This window comes from Argiope bruennichi, chromosome 4, assembly GCF_947563725.1.
Source record: "Argiope bruennichi chromosome 4, qqArgBrue1.1, whole genome shotgun sequence".
NCBI lineage: Eukaryota > Metazoa > Arthropoda > Arachnida > Araneae > Araneidae > Argiope > Argiope bruennichi.
The window spans coordinates 119,195,616-119,209,277 of NC_079154.1; the positions used below are offsets into that span (position 1 = coordinate 119,195,616).

General features: G+C 39.8%; 1 protein-coding gene across 1 annotated transcript; it reads left to right on the top strand.

Annotated features, from left to right (window-relative positions):
• Positions 1-10,325: 10,325 nt before the first annotated feature.
• LOC129966416 (uncharacterized) lies at positions 10,326-11,414 on the top strand. The gene has a single exon (XM_056080837.1). The coding sequence runs from the start codon at positions 10,326-10,328 to the stop codon at positions 11,412-11,414; it is 1,089 nt and encodes a 362-aa protein (XP_055936812.1).
• Positions 11,415-13,662: the final 2,248 nt, after the last annotated feature.

A 13,662-nucleotide genomic window follows, 5' to 3' on the forward strand; every position in this document is an offset into this window, starting at 1 on the left:
TGAAAGCCTTCATTTTGTAACAGGCGCAAGATAAATAAAATTCTAACAGCAATCGGGTGCATCCGATTGTGATAGTGAGTTAGTGTCTCCAAAGCACTCATGCTATCAGTATAAACAATAAATGTACGCTGAGTAGAAGGGGAGATTTTCTGAAGAGCGCAGAAAATGGCCACCAACTCAGCAGTAAAAACTGAACAACAATTGTGTAAACGGTGGCTCAGTATATCAGATGGTAGTATGATTCCACAGCCAACATGACCATCTGATTTCGAGCCATCCGTGAAAATTGGTGTAAAGGTAGAAAACCGATAGCGATGATATAGAAACATCTGTTGGAAAATAATCGGTGCAGTTGAGGATTTTTCGAATCCTGAGAAGGGATTTAGAAAAGAAAATTGCGGTATATCCCAAGGTGGAAAACAAAACAGATCAGCTGATTTAATAGTAATATGAATGAATGGACGAGTATTATACAATCTGCGAAGAACAGGCGGAAATTTAATGGGGTCAATTCACGGTCACGTGTCAGGTACCAAACAAACCGTTTCTGTTCAATTTTCAACCGTTCTGCGCATGTGGGAATGTCTGCCGATAACGTTGATGAAACCATTAGTAAATGTTACGCTAGCCGATCAATTATTAAAAACTTATGATTTTTTTTAAAGATAATATTTTGAATTATTTTCTCCAAATTTTCGTAGTTATATAATTTTATTTCTTATATTAAAATTTTAATTAGTATTTTCAATGGAATTATTGTTTTTGCATAATTAATTAACGTCGCTTTTTAATTCGTTTGGTGCTGCTTTATGACTATGGCAGTGTTTTTGAAAAATTACATATGTTCTTTTTTTACATATTATTTAAATATTATTGAATGTTGAATCTTATAAATATAGTTCTTTTTAAAAATAAATTATTACTCTTAAGTTAATATTTTAAAGCTTACTAATAAAATTATTACATTTTTTTTCTTATGTAAGGATTATTATTAATATTGAGACTTTGATGTTTTCAGTTTGCTCAGAGGAAAGAACATGAAATTCAAATTAGTATATATCGAATAAATTATGTTTACAATTTCGATTACATCAATTATATATATACCAGTCAATAAGAAAATTCAATTTTCAGTAGTTAGTAAAGATTTCACTTATTAAATAAATCTTTAAGAAATTTATTCACTTCCACTTAAGTTTAGCATTATGGCAGTTGTTATTTTTGCAGCAGGAGTTTGTTTACTTACATTAATTAAATTTAGATAAGAGTTTTTAGAAAATGCAATGTAATATTCATGTAAACATTTTAAAACCTCCTACGCATATTCAAAATAATCAAACATTTCATCAAATGTGAATAAAGTAAATTAGAAATGCTCTCACGATTTTGTTTGATTGTTTTTGTTTTCAAATCGCTTACCGATTTCTTTTTGTCGAAGAATTTTTCTAAAAAATTACTGAAACATTTACGATTAAATAAATGAACACACACTGAATGAATTCTTCAAAATCATCGAAGCATATCACCGACTTCGAAGGCTTGAAAAAATCTATACCAAAGCTACCAACCCTAGGCAGGATTGTTGAAAGGAAAATAAAAAAACAAAAAAACATTTTATCATGACAGTCACTCTTGTGTTTCGTATTAAAGCATCCATCAGAACACCAGTATTTCCTCTTTTATCACATAATAAGAGGAAAGAAAATGACTCAAAAATTATAACTTCAAATGTAAACAATAAAATCCGCTTCATACTCGGCGGAGAACGTTAATGGCAGACTGATCGACGAAAGCAGTGCGGATGAAACTTAAATGCCATGCGTGGATAGCTCATGACATGTGACTTTTACGTCACATGAATTGACCCCATTTGACGTAAAGGGTGCTTTCACACTGACATGATTCGGAAATAATATGAAGCGGACAATTTGTTACGCCTTAAATTTAGGGGCATTTGGTGACAGATAACATGCAGGCTCTCAACGGGAGAGATCCGAAATGCACCCGCCCCTCAGGAGCTCGCCTACTATAGGTAAGTACGGGTGTCCCAATCCCGAGGTACCCAGGGATCTTTACTCCCTTCATGTTCAATCTCCCCTACGCCTTCTGCTTTCTGCTGTTTCTTCATTCCCTCGACGGCAAGCGAGGGAGCTCTCCATGAGAAGCTGTCGCCGCTCTGTTTGCTTCTTGCTTCTCATGGACAGCCAAAACCCCCACGTGTTGGCCGTGCGTGGCGACCCATTTGAAAGACGGGTGGTGCACTGTGGTCCCCGGTGTATCAATCGGCTGGTACCTAGTCACCTTAGTGGCTAGTCTGCTAGGGATCAAGCGAAGGGGCTACTCCTTGGGCTTGGCGTTAAGGGTGGTCCCTGTCCCCGGGGGTAGCTCCCAGCGTATAGGTACCGATTAGCACTAGGGTAAGTACCTAGGTTGGAAATGTCCAGAGCCGGTGGCTGCCTTCCCTTGTTGGGCTCCGTGGTGGGCGGTGCCGTCGGACCCGAATCTTTTGTAATATCGTATGGGCTCCTCCAAACGTGGTCCCTTCAGTGGGCGTCATAATGTGCATATCAATTCTCATTTTGAACAACTTTTTGATAGATATTTCATAGTAAAGCGATTATCAGATAAGAATGAAACTTTTCAGACAGTGTCTCCATTTTTAGTCCAAAAGGCAATCACAACTACTGTTGGTGAAGTGAATTCAATAAAAAAGATGAGGTCTGGTGACTTGTTAGTAGAAGTCAACACTCGAAAACAAGCCCAGAACATATAAAAGCTGAAAGCGTTAGCAACAATTCGAGTTAGTGTCACTCCACACCAGTCACTAAATACATCCAAAGGTGTAATTACCTGTGGTGAAATTTTCAATCTTCCTGTCGAATTAATCACAGAGGAGATGAAACCTCAGGGAGTAATAAATGTAAAACGCATTACCATCAAGAGGGATGGTGAGATAATTGAAACAAAGCACCACATTCTGACATTCAAATCACCTAAATTGCCTGAACATGTCTATGCCGGCTATATCAAGTTGCCTGTTAAACCCTACATCCCGAATCCACTCAGATGTTTTAAGTGCCAACGCTTTGGCCACTCAAGATTACATTGCCGTGGAACCGACACTTGCGCGCGCTGCGCAGAAAAAGGCCACGATAGCCAGCAATGTGTCGCACCTGAAAAGTGCGTGAACTGCGGTGATAATCATGCGTCTTACTCTAGATCCTGCCCGCGTTGGCAGCTGGAAAAACAAATCGCAACAATAAAAATTAAAGAAAACATAACTTATCCTGAAGCCAGGCGTAGAGTTCAAGCTCAGACTCCTACTCCTGGTATTACTTATGCTTCCGTAGTTAAAAAAACGTTTTGTGCTAATTGTTCATGTGCAAATTGTATTAAACAAACTACAAAAACAAAAGATAATATTAAAACCTCTCATTCAGACACTGAAAACTCCATCAGCAGTAACCCTGATCCTCCCAAGGAAACTAGAGAGAAACCTAAGCGAAAATCAAAAACATCGTCGCTCACATTAAGATTAGCAAAACGAGGTCTTTCTCAAAAATATCTCCCATTGAAGCTAAAAGCAGCAAAGTCAAAAAATTCTGTCGCTCTGGGGCTGGCGACGCAGGATATTGTCCATAAGGACTTATCGTCCATCTTTGGTGGCATGCCCAATAGGCCCGATATAAAGTTGCATCCTTCTGAGGATGAAAATGATCTCGGGATGAGTTGCGAAGATTTGGCAACTCCAACAAATGCGCATTTTCTTTCCCCTTCAAAACCTCTCTTAATGGGTACCTTCGTCTCCTGGAATTGTCGCGGCATTCGGCCCAAACTGTTTGAAATCAAGACCATCATTAACAAGTTTCATCCTGTTTGCATTGGTGTCCAAGAAACTTTCTTGAGACCCAATATTGCCATTAAATTACGGGGTTACAATTGTGTTCGGAAAGATGCAGACACTGGAGCTAACTGTTCTGGAGGTGTCTGTATCTTCACATCCAATCTGTATCCGAGCACACCTCTAAACTTGCATACTTCTCTTCAGGCTGTGGCTGTACAGGTACATGTACGATCTTTGGTCACAGTCTGTTCTATATATTTACCACCTAATGATATCATACGACAACAAGATCTTGACAACTTAGTGGACCAACTTCCATCGCCTTTTATTCTACTAGGAGATTTCAACGGCCATAGTACGTTGTGGGGTTCGGATAACACGAATTCTCGTGGACGGCAGATTGAGCAGTTCATTTCTAACAACTGTCTCTGCTTGCTCAATAGTGAAGAGAATACTTATTTCCATGGACCCACACGTACATTCCATAGTCTTGATCTAGCCATATGCTCTCCTGAGCTGTTACCATTGATGAACTTTTCTGTTGAAAAGTATTTATACAATAGTGACCATTTCCCAGTTGTCGTCTCGTATGCTGATGGAGATAATACGACTTCATGCCCCCAACGTTACCTTTTCCAACGAGCAGACTGGGCTGCATTCATGCAATTGGCAGATATCACTCAAGCTATGGTCAGTACATCAGACGTATCAGAAGCAATACAACATGTTGTTGATATAATAATAAACGCCGCAAATACCACTATTCCACTATTCCAAAAAGTTCTCTCCCCTCAGGGGCTCACCTACTATAGGTGAGTACGGGTGTCCCAATCCCGAGGTACCCAGGGATCTGTACTCCCTTTATGTTTACTCTCCCCTCCGTCTTCTGCTTTAGACTATCATTCTTCTTTCCCTCGAGGGTAGGCGAGGGAGCTCTCCATGAGAAGCTGTTGCCGCTCTGTTTGCTTCCTGCTTCTCATGGACAGCAAATACCCCCACGTGTTTGCCGTGCGTGGCGACCCATTAGACGGGTGGTACATTTCGGTCTCCGGTGTATCAATCGGCCGGTATCCCGGGCATTTAACTGGGCTGCTCAAGGGGATCAAGCGAAGGGGTCACTCCTTGGGCTTGGCGTTAAGGGTGGTCACTGTCCCCGGGGGTGACTCCCAGCGTATAGGTTTCGATCAGCACCATGGTAAGCGCCGAGGCTGGGGTGAGCCAGAGCCGGTGGCTGCCATCCCTTGTTGGGCTCCGTGGTGGGCGGTGCCGTCGAGCCCGAATACTTCTAAATATCGCATGGGTATTTCTAATTATCAACAAAGTAATGCTTTTTTAAAATTTTTTGTAATTTTTTCTGAAAATAATAACTTGAAGAACATCTCTCCCATTTTAATCCATAAAAGTATCTCTGCCCTTGTCGGAGAGGTAAAATCAATTAAAAAACTGAACAGCGGAAAACTATTAATAGAAGTCATGAATATAAAACAATCGGAAAATATATTGAAACTAGAAAAAATAGGGAATATAGATGTCAAAGTCGCTCCACATCGTACACTCAATCAATCCAGAGGCGTAATATCCGAAAGCGAATTTCAAAAAGATCTGGAAGAAGATATTCTCGAATGTCTGAAAAGCCAAAAAGTCATAGCAGTCCGCCGAATTACAATCAAACGAAATGGCCTGAACCTCCGAACAAAACATCTCATTCTTACATTTGACACTCCTGTACTACCAAAATCCGTTAAAATAGCTTATATAAACTGCCCGGTTAAACACTTTATACCTAATCCACTGCGCTGCTTTAAATGCCAAAAGTTTGGCCACACAATAACAGCTTGTCGGGGAAAACAAATTTGTGCTCGGTGCTCTAGTTCAGATCACGAAAGCAACACCTGCAATTCTACAGAAACAAAATGCTATAACTGCGATGGTGATCATCCATCGTATTCAAGATCATGCCCACATTATAAATTGGAAAAGGAAATCCTGACGGTTAAAATAACAAAAAATCTCTCTTTCCCAGATGCTCGAAAAATAGTTGCCGACAGAACACCAAAACCAAACCTCTCTTATGCATCTGCACTAAATCCATCAGTCTCCCCATCACAACAAACAACTTCTGCCACAAATAATCTTACATCAACTACAACAGCAAATACTCCGGTTAACAATGAATTAATAACAATTAAAAAAAGTGACTGGCTAGAACTTCTTGCAATTAAAAAGTCTTGGGAGAATGCTTCATCGTCCCCCGCCGTATCACATGCAACTACCAATTCAACTCCAGTACTAGAAATCCAACCAAACCCACCTTATCCCACTATTAGCAATGATGAACAAGCAAATGCATCTGCAATTCCTACAAATAATTTATTAGACATAAAGACGGCATCAAATAAGTCTCCAAGTAATCCGAATATATCCTTATCAACAAAGAACAATTCATCCCCTGTAAAGACAAATTCAAAAAGTGCTCGGGAAAATAAAAAAATGATGAAGAAGTCAAATGATAAAGAGAAAGTGAAGGAATCGAAATCGAGCAAACGTGTTCGCCTACTAGCCAATAAAAGAGATCAAAATATTTTAAATACTTCTGCAAATCGGTCACCTACCCGACAAGACTTTTTAAAAGATTCTAGAAAGAAAAATCTTAATGATGATGGTGAAGATAGTGATTCACTTTTTAAAGTTCATCCATCTGAAGAGGAAATGTCCACCAGTGAGGCTGGTGACTTCTAGCTCCCTTTGTTGTCTTCTTCTTCAGTCTCTCCTTTTTCTGTTTTTTGGTTTGTAATTAATGGCTGCCTTTATTTCCTGGAACTGTAGAGGGTTTATGAACAAGTCTTCAGAACTTAGAGACCTCATTTATAAATATCAGCCAACCTGTATTGCACTACAAGAGACATATCTTAAAACAGATAAAAATAATATTCCTAATTACCAAATTTTTAGTAAACACCATATACAAAATAGAGCGTCTGGTGGCGTTGCAATTCTTACAGCAAGTAATACCCCATCTATACCTTTGATTCTGAACACTAATCTTCAAGCAGTGGCAATCCGCGTTCACACGCAATCTTTGATCACTATTTGCAGTCTCTACTTGCCTCCCAACGAAACAGTTAATCAAACAGATCTGAATAACTTAATTTCCCAACTCTCATCTCCGTTCATTATTTTGGGAGATTTTAACGGTCATAACACCTTATGGGGTAGTTGTAATTCAAACACTCGAGGTCAAAAAATCGAACAACTTCTTGTTGACCATAATTTATGCCTTTTAAATACAGATGAAAAAACACATTTTCACTTACCAACGCGAACATTCCATTCAGTTGATCTGGCAATATGTTCTCCAGCACTCCTACCTTTTCTAAATTTAACGGTTGACAATGATCTATATAATAGTGACCACTTTCCTTTAATTATAACAGATAATAGACACAGTATCACTGGTTCATATCATCCACCTAAATATGTTTTAAATGCAGCAGAATGGCAGAAATTCACCACTCTGGCTAATATTAATTCTCATATAATTAAATCTTCAACTATTGAGGAAGCATTAAAACATATTGTCAACACTATAATCGATGCAGCAGACAATTCCATCCCAAAAACGTCCGGTAGTAGAAGAAAACAAAACAAGCCCTGGTGGAATGCCGATTGCCAACAGGCATACAAAAAACAGAAAAAGGCCTGGAGTATTTTTCGAAGATATCCCACCACACAAAACTTTATCCATTTTAAAAAGACCAGAGCAGAATCCAGAAAAATACAACGACGCAGTCGAAGAATTTCTTGGCGAAACTTTGTCTCTAATATCACCTCTAAAATATCTAGCCGTTCTCTGTGGAATAAAGTAAAAAGAGCTTCAGGTGTTTCTCACACTAACGCCGTTTCTATTTTAATACATAAAGGAAATACAATTTCATCCTTAAAAGATATTGCAAATTGCATTGCCTCAACTTTCGCGTATACTTCTAACAGCCAAAATTACCCCTCCAAAATTTTGAATTACAAAAAGAATGCTGAAAAACAAGTGTTAAACTTTAATTCTCGGTCTACTTTGCCCTACAACTGTGATCTAACGTTTCTGGAATTGCAATCATGTTTATCTAGTGTCCACAACTCTTCTCCAGGACCGGACAATATTAGCTACTCCATGATCAAACATTTAACAGTCGAGTCTCAAAAAGCCTTATTACTTTTCTACAATCGTATCTGGCGTGAACACTACTTTCCTACTATTTGGCAAAACGCAATAATAATTCCTGTGTTGAAACCAGGAAAAGATCCTCAGAATCCATCAAACTATCGTCCCATTGCTTTAACCTGTTGCCTCTGTAAATTACTTGAGCGGATGATTAATCGTAGACTAATTTATTACCTGGAAAACAATAACATTCTTCATCCATCTCAGAGTGGATTTCGGAGGGGTCGTAGCACCACCGATAATCTTCTGGCCCTTGAAACAGACATCCGCCTCGCATTTTTACAAAGAAAGCACTTAGTCGCCATATTTTTCGACATCGAAAAGGCATATGATCGGACCTGGAGATACGGAATTTTGAAAGATTTGCATGATCATGGACTAAGAGGAAACCTACCTATTTTTATAAGGAATTTTTTGAAACTCAGGAAATTTCATGTTAAAGTGCAGTCCGAATTTTCAGACTTCTTCATCCAAGAGGAAGGTGTCCCTCAGGGCAGTGTTTTAAGTGTGACGCTTTTCATTTTAAAAATGAATAGTATTTTTAGACAACTATCGCCTACTGTTAAGGGCCATTTATACGTTGACGACCTCTACATTTCATGTACGGGGATAAATATGAGTTTTATACAACGACAGTTGCAGATTGCAGTTAATGGTATCACACAATGGTGCAATAATAATGGTTTTAATATTTCTACATCAAAAACTGCGGGTGTTCACTTTTGCCGTAAAAGAAATTTACACTCAAACCCAGAAATCAAATTAAATGAGGAAATCATTCCATTTTTGGACGAGATCCGGTTCTTGGGCATAATCTTTGACAAAAAGCTAACCTTTCTCCCTCATGTAAAATTATTAAGGAAAAAATGCGAAAAATCTTTGAATATCTTAAAAGTCTTATCATCTACAGCTTGGGGAGCGGATAGAGACTCTTTGATTAAAATATATAAAGCCACGGTGCTCTCTAAGTTGGATTACGGCAGCGAAATTTATGGATCTGCCAGAAAAAGTGTTTTAAAAAAACTGGACCCAGTTCATCATACAGCACTCAGACTTTGTTCCGGAGCATTTAAGACATCCCCTGTGAAAAGCCTTTATATCGAATGTTACGAACCTCCCCTTGATATAAGAAGACAAATGCTGACTTTGAAGTATTATTTTAGAATTCAGTCATACACAAAACATCCATTTTATGATTTTAAACTTCGCCCTTACTTAGTTAGACTGCAAGAGGCTAGAAAGTCGTCCGCACCAGTATTTTTTACAAGAGTCCAGAACTTCCTTTCAGAAAACCTACTTAACCTACAAGTTACTCCACAGCTGGTAAATGACTTTCCACCTTGGAAAAATCTTAATATACAACTTTTAAACCCATTCAACACTTTTAACAAATCTGAGACAACAGAAGTTATATATCAGCAAATTTTCCTTGAACACAGACAGAAATACAAAGACTTTCTTCCAATTTATACCGATGGGTCAAAATCATCTAATCATGTCTCTTTCGCTGTTGTCTTACCAGATACAGTCATTTCTTTTACACTTCATTCCTTTTGTTCAATCCCCTCAGGGGCTCACCTACTATAGGTGAGTACGGGTGTCCCAATCCCGAGGTACCCAGGGATCTTTACTCCCTTTCAGTTCGCTCTCCTCTACGCCTTCTGCTTTTTGCTGCGTCTTTCCTTCCCTCGACGGCAAGCGAGGGAGCTCTCCATGAGAAGCTGTCGCCGCTCTGTTTGCTTCTTGCTTCTCATGGACAGCCAAAACCCCACGTGTTGGCCGTGCGTGGCAACCCACTAGAAAGACGGGTGGTGCACTGTGGTCCCCTGTGCATCAATCGGCTGGTAGGTGGTCACCCTAGTGGCTAGTCTGCTAGGGATCAAGCGATGGGGTTACTCCTTGGGCTTGGCGTTAAGGGTGGTCACTGTCCCCGGGGGTAACTCCGAGCGTATAGGTTCCGGCTAGCATCAAGGTAAGCGCCGAGGCTGGGAATGGCCAGAGCCGGTGGCTGCCTTCCCTTGTTGGGCTCCGTGGTGGGCGGTGCCGTCGGACCCGAATCTTTTCTGATATCGTATGGGCTCCTCCAAACGTGGTCCCTTCAGTGGGCGTAAAGTTTACCATATTACCACTAATATTCATTATTTTGATAAGTTTTTTGTAATCAAGCGTCTATCGGATAATAAAGAGACCTTTTCTTCTGTTTCACCGTTTCTTGTGCAGAAAGCAATATCAGCTACAGTTGGTGATGTCGTATCTATTCGGAAAATGCGATCTGGCGATCTGCTAGTGGAGATAAACACCAAAAAACAAGCACAACAAATTATCAAACTCAAAGCTCTTGCAGATATTCCGGTTTCCGTGAATTCACATACATCTCTAAATTTCTCCAAAGGTGTTATTACCTGCGGAGAACTATTCAATGTGTCTTTAGAAGAAATATCCCATGAATTGAAACCACAAGGAGTGACGCAAGTTCGCCAGATTTCAATTCGGCGAGAAGGTCAAATACTCCCAACTAAACACTATGTACTTACATTTCACAGTCCTAATATACCAGAATATATATATGCGGGCTATATAAAGTTACCAGTTCGCCCGTACATACCAAATCCATTGAGATGCTTCCAGTGCCAGCGCTTTGGCCATTCAAAAGTTAATTGCCGCGGGACACTAACTTGTGCCCGTTGTGCTGAAAAAGGGCATGACAGCCAGCAGTGCACCGCAAAAGAAAAGTGCGTGAACTGCGGTGGTGATCACCCTTCATATGCTCGATCTTGCCCACGCTGGAACTTGGAAAAACAAGTGACATCATTAAAAATAAAAGAAAATCTATCATACCCCGAAGCCAGGCGTAGGGTCCAAACTCAAACTCCTACTCCCGGTGTAAGTTATGCTTCCGTTGTCCAAAAATCGTTTTGCATAAATTGTTCCTGTGAGAACTGTATGAAGCAGACTACAAAGACAAAACCTCCTGCAAAAACTTCTGAATCGGATTCTGAGAATTCTGTTAAAAGCCTTCCAGAATCTCCTAAACCTCACCTGTCAACATCGAAAAAAATCCGGAAAAAAAAACCTCAGTCCTCACTGACATTAAAACTCGCAAAACGTGGTCTTTCACATAAAGACCTTTCCTCGAAACTGCAAAAGTCTACTTCACGGAATTCAGTTGCTTTGGGGTTGGCGAAAGATGGTATAGCCCATAAGGACTTAACGTCCATTTTTGGGGGCAAACCAACCATTCCCGATTTTAAGCTCCATCCATCGGAGGATGAAGATGCACTTGATATGAGTTGCGAAGATCAGGCAACTCCAATAAATGGCCATTCACTCTCCTTTTCCAAACCTCGCTCGTAATGGGTACCTTCTTTTCATGGAATTGTCGCGGCATACGTTCCAAACTTCCAGACATCAAGACAATTTTAAGCAAATTTCATCCAACTTGTTTAGGTATTCAAGAAACCTTCTTAACACCCAGTATTCCAATAAAATTGCGCGGTTATAATTGTATCAGGAAAGATGCAGACACAGGATCTCGGAGTTCTGGTGGTGTCTGTCTCTTAACTTCAAATCTATATCCAAGCACACCTCTTACTTTGCATACACCTCTACAGGCTGTGGCAGTGCAAGTTCACACACGAACATTAGTCACAGTCTGTAGTATATATTTACCGCCTCATGATGTCATTAATCAACAACATCTTGACAATTTAGTGGACCAGCTTCCTAGACCACTTATTATACTAGGCGATTTCAACGGGCATAGTGTTTGGTGGGGTTCAGAAAGTACTAATTCTCGTGGGCGACAGATTGAGCAATTTATTTCTAATAACTGCCTCTGTCTCCTTAATAATGACGAGAAGACTTACTTTCATGAACCCACACGCAGCTTCCATAGTGTTGATTTGGCCATATGTTCTCCTGAGCTCATGCCATTGCTGAATTTTGCTGTAAGCAAAGACCTTTACAATAGTGATCACTTCCCCATTATGGTCTCGCATGCTGATAGCGGCGGTGCGACTCCTTGTCCTCCGCGTTTTCTATTCCAGCGAGCAGACTGGGATGCTTTCTCTCATTTGGCAGAAATCACTGAGATCATGGTCAATACTAACGATATCACGGACGCTGTGCAGCAAGTCGTTGACAGCATAATAAGTGCCGCAAATGCCACCATTCCAAAGACCTCCCCACGTCTGAGAAAATTTCGCAGACCGTGGTGGAATGAAGCTTGCCGCGATAGTTATAAGAATCAGAAAAAACGCTGGAATATTTTTAGAAGGTACCCTACGATAGAAAATCTTGTGGCTTTTAAGAAAGCCAAAGCCTTAGCTCGACGCATTCGCAGACGTAGTCAGAGGGAATCTTGGATCAAGTTTGTGTCTTCGATCACATCCTCAACTTCTACCAAACTGTTGTGGAAAAAGGTAAAAGCTGCAAATGGGATTTATAGTGAAACTTCCATTCCTGTTTTAAAAACAGGAAACTTAGTGCATTCCTCCCCATTAGAAGTAGCTAATATTCTCGGTCATGCTTTCGCACAAGTTTCCGCAATTGATTCCTATAGTTCTGAATTTCTGGAAATTAAGAATCTTGCGGAGCGACTGATTTTGCATTTTAATGACCGAAATACTTTAACATACAACTCTGAATTCAGGATGTTTGAATTGAAAACGGCTCTGTCTCAAGCCGGAGACACAAGCCCGGGGCCAGACGGAATAACTTATAGCATGCTTCGCCATTTAAATGAAACCTCCTTATCTAATTTGTTGTTACTTTTTAACAGAATTTGGACTGAACATAAATACCCTAAACAATGGAGCGAGGCTACTGTAATTCCAATTCTAAAACCTGGGAAAGATCCATTAAACCCTCTGAACTATAGACCTATTGCCCTTACCAACTGTGTTTGCAAGACCTTTGAACGCATGGTCAATGCTCGTCTAATCTTCGAATTGGAGAAACAAGGATGCATACCCCAGTTTCAGAGTGGTTTCCGTAGAGGCAGATCAACTTCTGATAATCTCATTCTATTGGAAACACAAATTCGGAACGCATTTGTCAGGAGGAACCACCTTGTCTCCATTTTCTTTGATATTGAGAAAGCATATGACCGTGCGTGGCGCTATGGCATACTCTCTACACTTTTTAAATTTGGTTTTAAAGGAAACATGCCTATATTTTTACAGAACTTTTTATCTCATCGTATATTTCGAGTTCGTATTGGTAATTTTTATTCAAATCATTTTATACAAGCTGAGGGTGTTCCACAAGGAAGTGTCCTCAGCGTCACACTTTTTACTGTGCATCTTAGTCAAATTTTAAATTATTTGCCTTCATTTGTTCAAGCCAGTCTCTATGTTGATGATCTGCAGATCTCATGTGAAGGTAGTAACATGAATTTAATCGAACAACAATTACAAAATGCAGTCAATAAAGTGGTTACTTGGTGTAATAAAAATGGTCACGCTATTTCTCCTGAGAAGAGTCAATGTGTTCACTTCTGTAAGAAGAGAAATATGCATTTAGATCCTGTTGTAAAGATACGTGATACACCAATTCCAGTTGTGACTGAAGTAAGATTTTTGGGAGTGATCTTCGATCGCAA

Excerpts from the sequence above, each read along its gene's own strand:
- LOC129966416 (XM_056080837.1), top strand. The coding sequence starts at position 10,326 with ATGCGATCTGGCGATCTGCTAGTGGAGATAAACACCAAAAAACAAGCA.